This window comes from Asterias rubens, chromosome 4 (assembly GCF_902459465.1).
Source record: "Asterias rubens chromosome 4, eAstRub1.3, whole genome shotgun sequence".
Classification (NCBI taxonomy): Eukaryota; Metazoa; Echinodermata; class Asteroidea; order Forcipulatida; family Asteriidae; genus Asterias; species Asterias rubens.
This window is the reverse complement of record NC_047065.1, coordinates 2,834,954-2,853,128: the sequence shown is the minus strand read 5'-3', so window position 1 is coordinate 2,853,128 and position 18,175 is coordinate 2,834,954. Positions and strand designations below refer to the sequence as shown.

The following is an 18,175-nucleotide window of genomic DNA, read 5'->3' as shown; positions in this document are numbered from 1 at the left end:
ACAAGTATCACTCGAAATTGCGTGGTTTTCCTTTTACCTCGTCGAGTACCACGGTCGGCCATTGCCGACCGTGTTAGTTCGCAAAGTATAATTGGCCGACCGTGTTAGTTCGCAAAGTAAAAGTAAAACCACGCATTTTCGAGGAAAATTTGTGTGGATCATTGTACTATTCTACTTTTCAAAGACCAACTCGACCGATCCAAGGCAACATGTTCCTCTCACTGGGAAATTCACCCCATCTCAGGCTTGTTTCTGAGAAACAAACAAACTTTGCAAGATAAAAGAAACTATCGACGAACTGAGATAATGTCTAACATTTTCGTTAGGAAGTGCAGCCACAAAAGAACTTTGTTATTCATTCGATAAAGGTTGAAGAAAGAATCAATATCGGGAATCGAACAATCAATAATACCTTTGTTTTGTTCAGAAAACGTGAACTAATTTGACTCATCGGACGAGAGAGGGCGCTGGTATTAACTTGCTAGTCGTGTTTCGAGGCGTTTTTGTTGACGGATATGGTCCCATGGCTAGATGATTATGGTAGCGATGAGATTCTCGAAATGCCAAGGTATGGGACACTGGAAACCAACCGTCTGTGTGAATGGAACGTCCCACAGACGACGAGCTCATGCTTGTTTCAGCGTGTAGGGAAGACTGTACCATTGGATAGACAGGGTAGAGTGAAAGATTTGCCGGTGTGAGGGGAGGTAGAGGGATTCCATTCCATGCACTGATTCCTGTAAACAAAGAAGAAACAAACAATATTAAAATGGAAATATAGATCATCATGATTTGGCAATCTGTAATTGCAATCAATGAAAATAATTTGTTTGTGTCCAAATGTAATATTGGCGAACGCGCATCTGCTGCCATTATTTTCTAGTTTACAGCAATTCTCGTACCTACTATACGGGTTTCACAAACTAAACTTTTACTCACTTCTTGAAAATTCGCCCATTGCTGTGGGAAACTGATTTGAAAATGAGGCGAAGGGAATTTCGCTTGGTTCAACTGAATGGTGTGTCATTATAGCGCCACCAAGCCGTGACCCAAATCTGTCATCAAGTCCTTTGATGATACCACCGTCTTGTTGCCGAATGGGTGACCTGGCGTATGTATGCTCCTGAATGAGGGACTCCAGTCTCTCTCTGCTTTATGGTTCAAAACGAAAGAAAGTTTAAATGCACATATTATATAAAAGGTTTAACAATCTAAGAAATATGGGATTTAAGGCATTTTTGATAGTAGCCAACACCTTGAAGTGGCCTTAGGCCTTGCCTGTGTCGCGACTTGGCTGAAAAAGAAAAAAGGAAAAATGATTTGCGGTAACACCATCTGTCCTATTGCTTGGTAGATTATGTTCTTTTGACAATTTTTCTTGCTTTTTTTCTACTTCCTCCTGAGAACTGTGTCGCTTAGAAGCAGGGTATACTCTCGGTCATATAGTCAGAGACCAGACTCCTCACTTGGTGTTTTCCGAACATGGATATAATAACAAAATCGTACAAATTTTGGCTCAACTGTTGGTCATCGAAGTTATCAGAGAAGAATGCAAGAAGAAAAAAAAACCCACACTTTTTGCGCTTTCCGAATAGAACGGCTTCGGGCTTTACCTCTTTCTCGAAGCCATACATTACTTCAGAGGGAACATTTTCTCCAAATGTTTTATAATGTCAACAGCTCTCCATTACTCTTCACTAAGAAATGTCTTATAGTTATACTTTCTGGAGTAATTGCCGAAAGTTTATCCTCCTTTTAAAGGCAGTGGACACTATTGGTTATTACTCAAAATAATGTTTTGCATAAAACCTTATACTTGGTATAACGAGTAAATGGGGAGCTTTTGATAGTATAAAACATTGTGAGAAACGACCCCCTCTGAAGTAACGTAGTTTTCGAGAAAGAAGTAGTTTACCACGAACTTGATTTCGAGACCTCAGAATTAGATTTTGAGGTCTCGAAATCAAGCATCTGAAAGCACACAACTTCGTGGGACAAGGGTGATTTTTATTTCATTTATATCTCGCAACTTCGACGACCAATTGAGCTCAAATGTTCACAGGTTTGTTATTTTATGCATGTTGAGATACACCAAGTGAGAAGACTGGTCTTTGGCAATTACCAATAGTGTCCATTGTCTTTAATGTGTTATTGTTTATTCATTCCAAAGATTGGTATTCGTATTGTCTGGAAATTGGCGCACTTTATCAATCAACCCTTTATCCAAAAGTGGAGGTTTTAAGATTCGCGTAACTTCACCAGTCCTGACAAGATTACCTGACAGCCATTACTGCTGATTAAAGTTATTAAAACGATAACACAAATATTTGCTTTTACTAAAAGTGACATTCTATAAGTCTTTAAAGGCACTGTACACGTTTGGTAATTGTCAAAGACCTTTGTTCTCACTTGGCGTATCCCATCATAAGCATAAAATAACAAGCCTGTGAAAATTTGGGCTCAATTGGTCATCGAAGTTGCGAGAAAATGATGAAAGAAAAAACACCCTTGTTGGACTAATTTTGTGTGCTTACAGATAGGAAAAACACTTCTAGCTAGAAGTCTTTTATTATTTAAGCGAGAAATTACCTCTTTCTCAAAAACTACGTTACTTCAGAGGGAGTCGTTTCCCACAATGTGTTATACTATCAACAGCTCTACAATGCTCGTTAACAAGTCAGTTTTTAAGTTTTAATACTTGTTTTGAGTAGTTACCAAACGTGTACCTTCCCTTTAAGAGATAAACCAAGCTTAAGTGACATTTCCAATTGACAAGGCATTCATTAAAGATTGGTTATGAAGAATTTATTAATTTGATCATTTTTTATAAATAAAGTGACAGCATAGAGTCAACAAAATCCTAAAATGGAGTGCATCTTTTGGGAATACCTCTCAAAATCACTTAGTCTCGAAGAATCTCTGAAGCCCTTAGCGAATGGGTTGCTGTCAATCTTCAATCTTGTAATCTGTGAAAAGAAACAAAATCTCAGTCCAAATAAAATAAAACCAGCCCCGAAACTAGAGAGTTAAATTTAAGGGGGCAGAAAGCCCGGTTCACAAATTCTTAAAGATGCATCCCTGTGTAGAGACATCTTTTGCTCTTTCGATTGTCCCTGTACCTTGTAGACAATATTTCTTGTGGAGCGCCCCTCCCCCTTGCACCCCCGTTTATGTCAATGCTTTGAACCTCACGATTCTTCATTTATTATTGCTTCATCAATCGACTAACATTTCAATTTTAAACTAATATTTGTTTTCATAGTATTAATAATACTAATCCTAATACTAATACTAGACAATTGTTTTTTTTCAAGAAGCGACTTGTGAATTATTGCTTTTAAATTACCGTGTTTTTAATGGATATTTTTGATTTAATGGATAAGTTTGATTTTGTTTAAAGCCATTGGACCCTTTCGGTTCAGAAAAAAAAAAATTCACAGATTTACAAATAACTTACAGGGTTTACAGAAGGCAATGGTGAAAGACTTCTCTTGAAATATTATTATTCCATGAAATGCTTTACTTTTTGAGAAAACAGCAAAACAATATAAATTCTCGTTAACGAGAATTACGGATTTATTTTAAACATATGTCATAACACGGCGAAACACGCGGAAACAAGGGTATGTTTTTCCGTTGTTTTCTCCCGACTCCGATGACCGATTGAGCCTAAATTTTCACAGGTTTGTTATTTGATATAGAAGTTGCGGTACACAAAGTGTGGGCCTTGGACAACACTGTTTACCGAAAGGGTCAAATGGCTTTAAGATAATTATTATTTACAACTTTGCAATTGAAACATATATTTTAAATTCTATCCTCCACTTTTTCTCACCAATTGGTTCTGGTACGCAGTAACAGCAGTAAATACTGTCTCTGGAAATTCAAAACTTCGCAATTCACTGCTGCTGAATGCTGCCAAAGAGGGCGCTGTAGGTATGCAACTTAGCTGCTCTGATGTCTTGGTGATGTGGACACGAGGTTGATATCGATGCATTGAGTTCAGTATAATCTGAAAGGAACACAAGTTAGAACAACACGAATCAGTGGTGGGGTCGATCACGGGACGACGTTGTTGCAGTCAATCAAATAACAAATGAGTTTCCCTGCAAGGGAAGGTACACGTTTGGTATTACTAAAAAAAACTATTAAAACTTAAAAATTGACTTGGTAACGAGCATTTGAGAGCTGTTGATAGTATAAAACAATGTGGGAAACGACTCCCTCTGAAGTAATGTAGCTTCTGGAAAGTGGTAATTTCTCACTTAAATAATAAATGACTTCTAGCTAGAAGTCAACTTTGGTAATTGTCAAAGACTAGTATTCTCACTTGGTACAATTCCAACAAATAAGAAATCTCTGAAAGACGATAATGAATACAAAAACACCATTGTTACACAAACATGTGTGCTTTCAAATGCCTAACAAAAGGCTTCGGGCCTGAGTGAGAAATTACCTCTTTCTAAAAAAACTGCGTTTCAGGCGGCTTCTTACAATTTTTTTTTTTTTTTTTTTTTTTTTTTTTTTAACTATCAACAGCTCTCCCTGCTTTGTTACCATGTCATTTTTCATTTGATTAAATTACCAATAGTGCCTACACCTTTAAACACCTAGAGAGTAAATTCTCTGTTGTTGCTTGACTTAAAGGCTCTGGCCACTATTATTATTCACCAAAAAGATTTTTCACATGAAAAAAATACTTGGCAACGAGCGATGGAGAGTTGATGATAGTGGACTATATTGTGAGAAACGGCTCCCTCTGAAGTAACGTAGTTTTTGAGAAAGAGGTAGTTTCTCACTCAAATAATAACAGACTTCAACTGAAGCCTGCCTTTTATTATGTATCTTTCATGTTTCTCTTGTAAATTTGATGACCAATTGAGCTCAAATTTTCACAGGTTTTTTTTTTTAATGAATATGTTGAGATACACCAAGTGAGAAGACTGGCCTTTGACAGTTACCAATAGTGTCTAGTGTCTTTAACTCATACCTCTAAAATTGTCGAGCGGAAATAATCAGTCAACAAGAAAAACGACTATATATTCTGGATATCCGGAAATGGCGACCACAGTGTCAACATAACTCTGTTTACAATTATTAAATTTCTGGGATAATAAATTGCAAGACGACTTTCTCTCACTGTGAACAATAATTTATGACTTTATACATTTTCCGATTCGCACAGATGACTCTATCTACCAAGTACACTTAAATAATGTCTACATAGAGGGCGCAATCACTCATCACTCGGATATTTACGGCCGTCTCTCAAATTGCGGGTGACCTTTGACACCACCGCGAAAGTTAAAACAAGCACAGGCGGGAATGACAGTGTAAGACGTCGTTAGGTTGGCGCGCATCTTGAATGAGAAATGACATTCCCGTCTGCTTCCAATAGGGAGTCTCAAGTACCCAAGGCGCCTAGCTTGTCAATAAGAAATGTCTTGTTAATGTGTCTTAAAGGCACTGGGCACGTTTTGGTACTATGTCAATGACCAGTATTCTCACTTGGTGTATCCCATTACACAAAAATAACAAACCTGTGAAAATTTTGGCTCATTCGGTCATCGAAGTTGCAAACGAATAATGAAGAAAAAAAAATACCCTTGTTGCATTACTTTGTGAGCTTTCAGATGCATAACAAAAGGCTTCGGCTGAAGTATTTTATTACTTGAGTGAGAAATTACCTCTTTCTCAAAAACTACGTTATTTCAGAGGGAGCCGTTTTTCACAATGTTTTATACTACCACCAGCTCTCAATTGCTCGTTACCAAGTAAGACTCTTTGCTAACATTTATTTTGAGTAATTACCAGCAGTGTCCACTGCCTTTAAACCAAGCCACTACTCTAGTCGGGTAATAGAACATTGAGACATTCCCATGAGCTGTCATCACCGTTGTGATTGAAGTATGGGTGTGCAATATTGAATGTAACGCCCAGACGACGGGAAGCTAGACCGACCGCTACTTTATGTGATCATATGAACTGCTGAAGACGACACTGGAATTTATCACTGTGTATAAGTAATTACTCTACATGTTAAACATTGACAAGCTGTCAACATACCACATGGAATGGAGGGAGGAGTTTGTTGTCAAGAGAAATTCCATATTTCAACCACTTTGGTACCATTTATTTTAAGGAAATGAATGATCGACCAAGTTTTGTTGTTTTTACATTCTACCCCCCCCCCTTTTATTTTTTGCTTAGAAGCCTAAAGCATTGTCCGATATTTTGTTTAAAGGCTCAGGGGTGGATTTCACAAAGGTGGTCCTAACTTAGGACTAGTCCTAGGCAATGCTATGAGATAGGACCAGTCCTAAGTTAGGATGAGTTACTGGTCCTAACTTAGGACCAGTCCTATCTCTTAGCACTGCCTATGACTAGTCCTAAGTTAGGACTACCTTTGTGAAATCCACCCCTGGACGCCTTTGGTAATTGTCAAAGACCAGTATTCTAATTTTGTGTATCCCATTACATGCATGGGAAATATGTAGAAGTGTTGGCTCAATTGGTCGTAGATGTTGCATGGAAATAATTTAAGAAAAAAATTGTAGCTTCAGGCCTGAAATCTTTCTCAGATTCAAATATTGAGTAAGAAATTACCCCCTTCTCAAAAAACAAGTTACTTTAGAGAGAGTCGTTTCTCACAATGTTTTATACTATCAACAGCTCTCCATTGCTCGTTTACCAAGTAAGTTTTTATGCTAATTTATATTTGAAGTTATTTCCAATAGTGTCACGTGCCTTTAATATTGATTCAATTAAGTCACGGCTATCCTTCTAAGGTTCAATTTAAGTTTGCAAAGCTGGCAAAATCTAAATTCGTTTTTAAAAAGACAATTTTGTTTCCGTAACTTACATGGCCATGTTGATCCAGCTCGTTATTGGTGAGTTTGACTTTCTCAAATGACACCATTTGCCTTTGAAGCTGGTCTCCAGTGAATGGTGAATCAGGATGAATGTACAGCCTCGCAGGCAAAAGAGGGTCTGCTTTGCCGGCTACCAGCCAAGAAGATCTATGATACGCATATCTGGGGGGGGGGGGGGGGAGGGTGAATGTGAAAAGTACGTGCAAAGTAAATAACGACACCGAAATAGATACGAACTAGACTGAGGCTCTTTTCGAAACCACGGCTTCGGTTGTGGATTCGGCCTCAGAATCCGTTCTCTCGTCTGATGAGCAAATACGCACAGCACGCGCAATTGTCAAAACAACCACAGGGCCAAGCTAGCCTGAAGCCGAAGCCGTCGTTTCGAAAAGGGCAAAAGTTCATGAGGAACACTTGCCAATATTCGGCTTTTAACAGTCAATGTTATCGTCATAATTTCTGTCTTTGTTATTTTGTCTATCCGTACGTGCTTGTTCCTGTTTGTGATATGTTTGTCTGTGCATCAGGCATCTTACCACAAGCCTCGGCTTCTAGATGATACCTCCATAATATTAATATATTCTCTGCCTTGTATAAAGTGCTTTGTTTATTGGTTACTTCTTTATAAATTAGTGTTGTGGCTTTGTAATTTTTCAAGAAGTATGGAAATAAATGTGAGTTTGAATTGAATTGAATTGAAGAAAATGGTCAAGTAATAATCTAGCAATTGGTGGCTTTGTATCCTCTTATGCGAGGGAGGGGGTCAGGACAATTTGCCATTGTTCGGCATATAGTTTTTTGTGTAAAAGGTAGGGGTGACAACCCATATGTCATTATTCGGCTATACCTACCACATGGGTAACAAATAGTAAATTATAATAGATGTTAAATTTGCATCGGGGATAAAGAATACTCATTTTGGTTTTAACCCATACACCGATCGATGTGTGTTCGGTTCGAATCCCACCCGAGTAACATGCCTGTGATATTTTTTTTTCACAGGACTCTGGAAAGTACTGAGTATACAGTGCTAACACACATCGGTGTATGGGTAGAAACCAAAATTAAAAATGACATTTACCAGTGTTCGACACATATACCCAGATAAAGGCCTCGCAAAATAACCAATTTGTCACCTACTCGGCTTTAATTTTTTTTTTTTTTAAAGGGGTGACGAAGTGTAACCCATTTGCCATTTTCGGCTTAACCTACTACAGGAGGTCAAACAAAAAATTCTTACCAATATTCGGCTTGTATCTACTTATAAATAGAATCATTCAACAACCAATGAGTCATTAGTCGACTTATATCCTTTTTAAAGAACGGGCGACGAAATAATCAAGTGGTTTTTTTTTCGGCTTGACCTTCTACAGGGGTAACAAAACAGTCCAATGACCAATTTTCGGCTTATACCTTCTTATAAAACAGTCACAAAATAATTTGTTTTTCACTATTCCTCGGGGAATAATTTTTTTTAAACGGGGTAGCGAAATAACCCATTATGCCTATTTACTATGGTGTGCCCAAAAACCCAAAGACATGTCTGATAGGTGTCACCAGTCACCCCCCTGCGTCCCTGGCTAAAACGTACTAAGACTTAAAATAGGAGAATGTTTTACCTGTATCTTTTGTTGTCTAGTGGTACAATGTCCAGCATGACAACGTAGCGAGCGTCCGGACTCAGACCATTAAAGGAAACACGAACGGTGGGAAACATTCGCCTGAAAAGTCACAATATTCAACAACTTTTAAAAGTCTTGGAAATTTTGCATGGTGGGTGTGGTTTACGATATCGCACCATGTTTTTGTTTTTTTGTGTGTTCAAGTTCGCCCCAAACAAGGATAAAAGCCACTCTAGGTAAGGGGCTACGAGAAGAACATGATTAAACATGAAAATAACTCAGGATAGCTGCTGCTAGAGGCAGGAATTGATATTCCTCTTAAAACAGTCCAGGGCCCAATTTCACAGAGCTGCTTAAGCACAAAATTTTGCTTAAGCCAAAAAATACTTTCTTAGTAAAATCAGATTACCGGCAAAGACTCCACTCAATGTTTATGCTAAGTAAACAACAGCTAAATACCAGTCACAAGCAATGTATATGACATGAAATTTGGGCGAGTAACATGTGTAAAATAAGTGAGCTATTTTTGTGCTTAAGCATTTTTTTTGCTTAAGTAGCTCTATGGAATTGGCCCCAGATTGTAGGATGGAGGGAAACATCCACCGGGCAAGGAGTTCCAAAGAGATGCAGTACGTGGAATAAAGCTGTTGGAATAACTCTTTGTTCTACATTTGATTTCTTTAGGGGTTCTGGAAAAAAAACGGTGGTTGACAAATCAACGTTTCGATCAGTGTGCTCTGATCGTCTTCAGGAGAACAATCTTATCAGGGATACATTGAATTGTAAATAATGTTATTGTTGTTTATCTGCAATTGGGATGAAACAACTAATGTGTCTTTAATACAATAGCTTGTCCCATTTACCATCGAGCTGGTTAAGCACAAGAAGTAGCTAAGCTCACAAAACCCATGTTTAACGGAATAAGGTTACCACCCAAACTACCATGTGAAATGTAAATAATATTATAACTGGTATGATGTTTTTCTGCTTAGCAGACAATTCTCTTAACCAACTTGCTGCTTAGGAAGCTGTACGAAATTGGGCACTGGAGCCGATTTCACAAAGCAATCAGGCAGATCAATTGCAATACACATTGTCAGTTCTACCATAGTGATTTGTATTGTGACACCACACTTAGCAACTACATTGATTGGCAATCAATCTCAGCTCTTTGTGAAACTGGACCCTGGGAGTGATTTTTAAAGGCAGCGGACACTATTGGTTATCAAAATAATTATTAGCATAAAACCTTACTTGGTAACGAGTAATGGAGAGCTGTTGATAGTAGTATAAAACATTGTGAGAAACGGCTCCTTCTGAAGTAAACGTAGTTTTCGAGAAAAGAGGTAATTTTCCACGAATTTGATTTAGAAACCTCAGAATTAGATTTTGACGTCTCGAAATCAAGCATCTGAAAGCACACAACTTCGTGTCCTTGCTCTATGGTGTGAAAAGGGTGTTTGTCTTTCATTATTGACTTCGACGACCAATTGAGTTGAAATTTTCACAGGTTTGTTGTTTTATGCATATGTTGAGATACACCAAGTGAGAAGACTGGTCTTTGACAAATACCAATTGTATCCAGTGTCTTTAAGTAAGAGGAAGAAAACGCGTACCTGCCAGTTTTCGTGATAATCATCTCAGTGCCAAGATCGTGGAATTTTTCCCAAAGCTCTTTGGTTTCTAGCCGGCACCTCACTGCCGCCATCTCGTACCCAGCATCCAACCCACTCTCTCCATCACCACAATGATTACCTGGGACATCTAGACTAGGTGAGACAGTCAACTGACCCGTGCAGTCGGTGTCTGTCGGACGAGGGGGTGGTGGGGCAAGGGAGAACGAAGGGCGGTGTGGTGGAGCGGTGGTGTTGCTGGCCGGACGGTCTCGACTCGACGACGGACTAGTTTTCTGCTGGCAACAGCTGAAAGATGACGCTGGCTGGAAATCTATGCATTGAGAATAATGCAAATACATAAGCCCACAATGTTTTTTTAACAGGTAAGATTGAAGAAAAGAGGTCGTAGACTTAAAGCCGCACAATGTCGCTCTCAGAGAATATGTCTGTTTTTGTCTTTCGTGTCCAACGCTTTACCGGGGATTGCCTCCATTTCATTAACTCTGCCCTATAATCCTTCTATAATAATATTATATATCATTAGTGTATTCTTTTCTCATGTAAATCATCATGTTGTATGATACCGGTACATGATATGTTAAATGGAAATAAATGTTGTTGTTCAATTAATGTAAGTCGTCGCTTTAAAAATATTCAAACTGATTGTATTGTGTTTTGTCCTCATTATAACAATTTGGTTTGCGGTAACACCATGTGTGTATCTCCTTGTCAGGTAGTTTTTGCTACTCTACTACCACGGAGTAGATTTGTCTGAATTTGGGAGACTTCTCAGTTCTGAAAAGAACTGTCCTGCTTTTTTGGCTACTACCTGGGCCTAATTTCATAGAGCTGCTAAGCACGAAAATTTGCTTAGCATGAAATTTCTTCCTTGATAAAAACAGGATCACCAACCAAATTTCTACGTGATTTTCAGGGTAGGCAAACAGCAGCTGAAAACCAGTAACAATCAATATGCAACAAACGGACATTTGGTTGGTAATCCTGTTTTTATCAAGGAAGACAGTTCATGCTAAGCAAATGTTCGTGCTTAGCAGCTCTATGAAATTGGGCCCTGGATGGAAGGTAGAAAATCAGCCAGGACTACTACTTTAGCTTTTAGGGGATCTTTATTAACTTCACTACCGCGGGGTGAGTTCTTAATTGGTCTCAACAAACGTGAGTTCTAAATTGCTCTCAACGTTTCGGAGTGAGTTCTAAATTGGTATCAACGTTTCGGAGTGAGTTCATAATTGGTCTCAACGTTGCGGAGTGAGTTCTTAATTGGTCTCACCGTTTCGGAGTGAGTTCTTAATTGGTCTAAACGTTTCGGAGTAAGTTCTTACAGGGTGTATGTACTTTTTTGTAGGACAACAACCACAATGTCCACAGATTTACACTAAACTTACACAGTTTAAAGATAATGATAGTAGAAAGCTTCCCTGAAAATATTACGTGCTGAGGTGCTGTAGTTTTTGGGAAATGAGTAAAACAATGCCATGAAAATAGTTTTCGTCTCATGAGACGAAAATTGGTTTTAGAATGTACACACGTATTTTCATTACATTGTTTTACTCATTCCTCAAAAACTACAGCACCTCAGTAAGTAATTTTTGAAGGGAAGAGTTCCACTAGCACCATCATTATCTTCAAACCGTGTAAGTTTAATGTAAATCTATGGACATTTTGAAAAAGTACCCAAATCCTTTAATTGCTCTCAACGTTTCGGAGCGAGTTCTTAATTGGTCTCAACGTTTTGGAGTGAGTTCTTAATTGGTCTCAACGTTTCGGAGCGAGTTCTTAATTGGTCTCAACGTTTTGGAGTGAGTTCTTAATTGGTCTCACCGTTTCGGAGTGAGTTCTTAATTGGTCTCAACGTTTCGGAGTGAGTTCTTAATTGGTCTAAACGTTTCGGAGTGAGTTCTTAATTGGTCTAAACGTTTCGGAGTGAGTTCTTAATTGGTCTTAAGTCATCGTCAGGAGGAATATAATAAATTTCACAGGGTATCTTATTTTGGAGTTATTGAGTGAACGCTCATATTTTGATAGTTCATTGACAATCAGATGAACAGCCACCGCGTGTAAATAAACGAAGGAGCAAGTGTTCGGATAAAACTAACAAACACTTAACTTGATATTTTTAGAAGGAAGGGAGGGGGGGGGGGCTGGTCTTGAAGGTTCTGTTTTGGTTGAAACCAAGGACCATAGACAGCAAAGTACAACATGGTACACCAACCGCAAGACAACCCAGCCGATGAAATTGGTTCACTTAGGGATGTCAGCACCCACCCAACCAGTCAGGGTAAACCCAAGTGGATTTCTAGTACCCCCCTAAAAATAAAAACGGTCAACAAGGTTACACACTGCCCCCTTAGCGGTTCACCAAAGCCCAAACAAAGGGTACTTCATGTCACCGAGGGGGGCAGAGTTTGATGATGTGATGCCCCCGAGCGAAAGGAGGCAAATTGGCCGAATCGAGAACTAACAATAAGTCATTATGTACATCGATGTGACCATAATTGCACTCTCATTGGACCCGGTAGCTATAGATTGATTGATGTCCAACTCTTGGACAAACTCTTTCGCGTTTTGGAAACTTACAATTTGAAACTTTTGCCCACCCCTCTATCTCTCTCCCTAACTCTAATATAGACATAGGCATTTGCCCGTGGTTTCCCCCTCAAATAGTGTACCCCACTTGCCTCATACTAAAATAGATCGCAAAAATGCTTCCATATTCAACATAAACTTGACAAAATGACAAGATAAAGATGTTAAAATCACTCATCAATTCTGTGACAATCTCTTTCGCGTTTTGGAAACTTACAACTTTTGCCTAAGACAATACTATAATAGATCGCCTAAAATGCTTCCATATTTAACCTTAATTTTGATAAAGTAACAAGATTATTAAATCACAATTTTGTTCGCACCCAGTAGTTCTATTTTGTCGTCGTTACACAAAACACTTATATATACAGGTATATGATATTTGGTTCTTGAGAACAGGGCCCAATTTCATAGAGCTGCTTAGCACAAAATTTTGCTTAGCATGGAAACTTCTTCCTTTATAAAAACAGGATTACCAACCAAATTTCCACGTGATTTTCAGGATAAGCAAAAAAAAAAAAGCTGAATACCGGTAACAAACAATATGCAACAAATGGAAATTTTGTTAGTAATCCTGTTTTTATCAAGGAAGAAATTTCACGCTTAGCAAATTTTTGTGCTTAGCAGCTCTATGAAATTGGGCCCAGGTATTAAAGGTAACTTTACTCTGAGTAAACCTATAAGGGCTGGCCAACATGTACACATGTCTGGGATAGGCTTTAGACTACCTTTTACGTTATAGTATTTAATCACAACTTTCGGATTTTACCAAGGACAAACAAATCTTAAAGGGAAGGTACACGTTTGGTAATTAGTCAAAACAAATATTAACTTAAAAACTGACGTGGCAACGAGCATTGGAGAGCTGTTGATAGTATAAAACGTTGTGAGAAACAGCTCCCTATGAAGTAGCATAGATTTTGAAATAGGGGGAATTTCTCACTAAAATAATAAAATACTTCTAGCCAGAAGATTTCTGCTCTTTGACAATTAGCAATAGTGTACATGCCCTTTAAATCAGTTATATACAAAATGCCATGCCTACTTATGGGTTAAAGTGTTTCATTTAACTATAGTTGGTTCCGAAAGTTAAGCCGAAAGTAGTTTTCTCCGCGTTTAAAATGAAAGCACAGTTAACATTCTTGAGAAAATAAAACTAGCTGTTGCATACTGCTAACCAACCAAAAGGATGTGTGCTATGAATGCAAGTTTATGACCCGACGTTTCGACCCTAGCAGAGTCTTTCGATGAGTGTTTAGAAACACTCAGCTAGTGCAAAAACGGCAGGCCATCTTGTAAGTATGGTTGCCTCCTGGATGTATAAAACGAAAAGGATGAATTGCAGCAAGACGAAAGTGGTACTTCCACATAATAATAATTGTTAACTCTGAAATAGCAGAAAGGGTTTCTAAGAAAGAAAAACATAATTACCTGTGTTATTTAGTATTGTGTGACGCTCACCTTCAGTTGTGTCCGATCTTATGGTGTTACTTCTAGACATGAGCGAGTCAATGGAGAAAGCATTGGCCCTGCTAGAGAGCGCTGAGTTAGGCGGCTTGCTGGGTTGTCCCCGCTCCATGGTCCGAGAAAGTCCGTAGACAAAAGACACAAACCACAAACTATCTTGATTGAGTCTTAACTCAAGAAATTGCTCATTCCATGTGTAAAGAAGTTGTTGTCGCTTCAAAAATCAACAAACTTATTGTTCAGAATCAAGTTTCTGATAATTCAACCAAGTGTTGCAACTTGTAAATTACAATTTCAGATTAATTTTGCTTTTAAATTGGTGGACGAATATGTAAAACCACATCAGTTCGACCACAACACTGTGTTTATACCACATTCATGTCTGGTTACACAATGCATGTATGACAAGATTCTAAAAGGAAAAATCTATGAAATGTAAAGTTAAAGACAAAAAGGCAGCAGTCGACGGGAAGATATCTGCTTGCCATAAATCTCAAGAGATGAGGTTTTTCAAAAATTGACGCAAAGAAGTTTAGCTTAGCACGAATCAAGTTGACAATACACAACTCCTTCAGCTGGTAAAGCAAACATTCTTGAACAATAAATAAAACTTCTTGAAATAATTCAGTCAGTTGAAGAGAAGATTTCTGCTTGCCATAAATCTTTAAAGATGAGGTTTTTCAAAAGTTGTCACAAAAAGATCAGCTCAGCTAGAGTCAAGTTAACGAAACATCACACAACTCATTCTGCTGACAAAGCAAAGATTCTTCAACAATAAAACAAACTTCTTTAAGTAGTTAGATTCAGTCAGTTGAAGACGAGCAGACTTCAACTTGCCCAGAATATCATGGGGAGGTTTTTCAAAAATTTAAGCAAAGAAGTTTAGCTCAGCTAGACGATACACAACTCATTCTGTAGAAGCACACCATGAAAGAAACTTCTTGAAATAATTCAGTCAGTTTAAGAGAAGATTTCTGCCTGTCATAAATCTTTAAAGGCGAGGTTTATCAAAAGTTGACGCGAAGAAGTTCAGCTCAGCTAGATTCAACTTAACGAAACACACAACTCCTTCTGCTTCTACAGCACACAATAACAGAAACTTCTTGAAATAATTCAGTCAGTAGACTACATCCAGCTATCCTCTGCTGTCAATGTGTGTACAAAATGAAAGTTTACAGCACGAAGAAACCGAGCCTAGTCCAAAAGGAAGTCAACGCGAAATGATGTTGGCGTCAAATGGCAGCGTGAACAGTTCGGGACAAGCTTGATGACAGCTTGGAAGATTGAGAACTAACTCCTGTCTCTGATGCTCAATGAGAACTGTAGCACCCAAGACGATGCGTGTCTATGTTGATGTAGCAGGGCATGAATGAAGAACAACTCGAAAACTTAAAATATTTAAGTTATGTAAATGGAGGAGTGTATGGCTGAGATTTCGACTTTCACAATCGGATCAATCCAAGGTAAATGTTTAGAGGTAGACCTCACGTGGTGAAATCTCTACTGGTTATAATAAAGGATTTACGACTTTAAAACCATCAAGTGTAAATAAAGTCGTAAGAGTCTGGTGTGCCTCATCTACTAACTTTATCTCGGCCGTGTTTCGAGTCGACTATCACGGCGGCGGCAGGGAGGCCCGACTCGCTAAATGCACCAGTCACCGGCTTCAATTTAACACTAACCAGCAATCGCTATCATCACGTTGTTATAAAATCTGCAGTCTGCATACTTCAAGCCGGGATAAGTTGCTTTTAACACGGTGTCCTCTCGCCACCCCAACTGTGTATACACACGCATTGGGTCCCCCCGTCACAACTGGCTGGACCAACTGGGGCCAGGGGATTAGGCTTACATTTCTTCTCCATCTTCACAACTCATACCACAAGTTAAGTTGCAGGGAGGAAAAAACGCTACTTTTAAGAGATCATTGGAGAATTGTCTGGTGGGAGAAGGGCAGCCATTCCCTTCGATGACAACAATTCGTGTATTGAAATCAACAACTTCAAACTCAGGAAAGGGCGGAAAACGAGACAAGGGTGGATTTCACAAAGAGTTAAGAGTAGTCTTATCTTGAGTTAGGGCGAGTTTCTCGTCCTAACTTAAAAAGGACAAGGTTTTTAATACTCCTAAAAAGTCCTAGGACTAATCATAAGTTCTATCTTTGTTAAATCGACCCCAGGGCCCAATTTCATAGAGCTGCTTAAGATGAAAACAATGCTTGTCACCTTTCCGCTAAGCAGAAATGAGCAGGATGCCAGTCAAAACTGTACATATGACACGGTAACTTTACTCTGGTGAGTATGTTGTGCTTATAGCTAGTTCTTTTGCTTAAGCAGCGCTCCGCAGAAAATACTGCTTGACACATTTCTGCTAGGCAGAAATGAGGAGGATACCAGTCATAAACGGTATATGTGACATGGTAGTTTGGCTGGTAACTTTACTCTGGTAAATATCATCTTGATGTGCTTAGCTGCTTGTTGTGCTTATATGCAGCTCTATGAAATTCGGCCCAGAAGTAATTTGTCATGGTTCAGAGATTCGATTTGTTACTGTTTCTGTTTTGTCAGAATCTGTAACAGCCTTAAGGAAGTCCCCCCCCCCCCACCCCCCCCCCCTTCGCAACGCGTCAACAACAAGCGTTTCAATTACTAAGCAAACTAACATTGACACCAATCTACACTGGTGGTTTAATTAATTGAAATGCATTGATGCTGAAACAAACACCCAAGAAACTAGAACAGTTTTGTCGTGTTTTTGTTTTAATCGTCAGTCAAAGATTAATTCCACCTTTCACCACAGCGGCGCTTTAATTATTCACGACACTGTACTAAAATAATACGTCGACAAACAGGCATAATTATTAACTATTATAAAGAAGTTATGACATTCATGAATAGATGTAGATTTATGAATAAAATGTAATACTTTTAAATGCACTGGGCACCTTTTGTTAAAGGTCAGTACTCTCACTTGGTATATCCCTACATAATGCATCACATAACAAAACTGTGAAAATTTGGACTCAATTGGTCATTGAAGTTGCTAGAGAATAATCGTGTACTCCATTAGACTTCACGATGACGTAGCTGTCAGAAAGACGTGTCAGGACTGGTGAAGATCAAAACGTCTTAAAACAAAATACGTCTTAAAACACAATGTTGAGTAATAATGTCCATGACCTTTAAAGACACTGGATACTATTTGTAATTGTCAAAGACCAGTCTTCTCACTTGGTGTATCTCAACATATGCTTATCAAATTAACAAACATGTGAAAAGTTAGCTCAATGTGGTCGAAGTTGGGAGATAACAATGACAGAAAAAACACCCTTGTCACACAGTTGTGTGCTTTCAGATGCTTGATTTCGAGACCTCCCAAATCTACATCTGAGGTCTCGGAATCAATTTCGTGGAAAATTACTTCTTTCTCAAAAACTACGTAACTTCAGAGGGAGCCGTTTCTCACAATGTTTTATACTATCAACCTCTCCCCATTACTCGTTACCAAGTAAGGTTTTATGCTAATAATTATTTAGAGTCATTACCATAGTATCCACTGCCCTTAACTATAGCCTGAGAAGTTAATATATACAACGAGTGAAAAACGTTAATGAATAAATGTTTTACTTAAACAAAATGTGTGAGCCTACTTCATAAAGTGTTCTTCTTTGTAATCTAGTTGGTATACTCACTGTCCTAATATGTGGTTTTTCTATTTTGTCATAATTTGTGGTTTTCAAATTCATGACCACAACCTCCCCATTCTTATTGGTCGGTATTGTCCACGAGGCAATCTAGTTGGTCGAGGTGATGACTAGCCGGTCTGAAGATATAAACAAAACCCATGACCTCGATTGGCCTCTGCGGACTTAATTCAAGACGTTTAGCGATGTGTGTGGGCTATTGTAACACTATCGTAATATGAGTTAGGGTTTACAAGCGGCTGTCCCTGGAGACTAGATGGGAACCAACTAAAAGAAAACTCAAGACTA

General features: G+C 38.6%; 1 protein-coding gene across 3 annotated transcripts; it reads right to left on the bottom strand.

Annotated features, from left to right (window-relative positions):
- Nucleotides 1–148: 148 nt before the first annotated feature.
- LOC117289290 (T-box transcription factor TBX20-like) lies at nucleotides 149–15,492 on the bottom strand. 3 transcript variants are annotated; one of them, XM_033770348.1, is made up of 8 exons: nucleotides 14,149–15,492; nucleotides 10,111–10,441; nucleotides 8,492–8,593; nucleotides 6,863–7,034; nucleotides 3,836–4,012; nucleotides 2,890–2,966; nucleotides 940–1,151; nucleotides 149–737 (listed from the first exon to the last, which is right to left on the bottom strand). In XM_033770348.1, exons 1-8 carry the CDS (start codon nucleotides 14,294–14,296, stop codon nucleotides 448–450), a joined length of 1,509 nt encoding a protein of 502 aa, XP_033626239.1. In that variant the 5' UTR covers nucleotides 14,297–15,492; the 3' UTR covers nucleotides 149–447. The 3 variants fall into 3 exon arrangements, with proteins under 3 accessions (XP_033626239.1, XP_033626240.1, XP_033626242.1); XM_033770349.1 differs by having other exon boundaries at nucleotides 940–1,148; XM_033770351.1 differs by having other exon boundaries at nucleotides 14,179–15,492.
- Nucleotides 15,493–18,175: the final 2,683 nt, after the last annotated feature.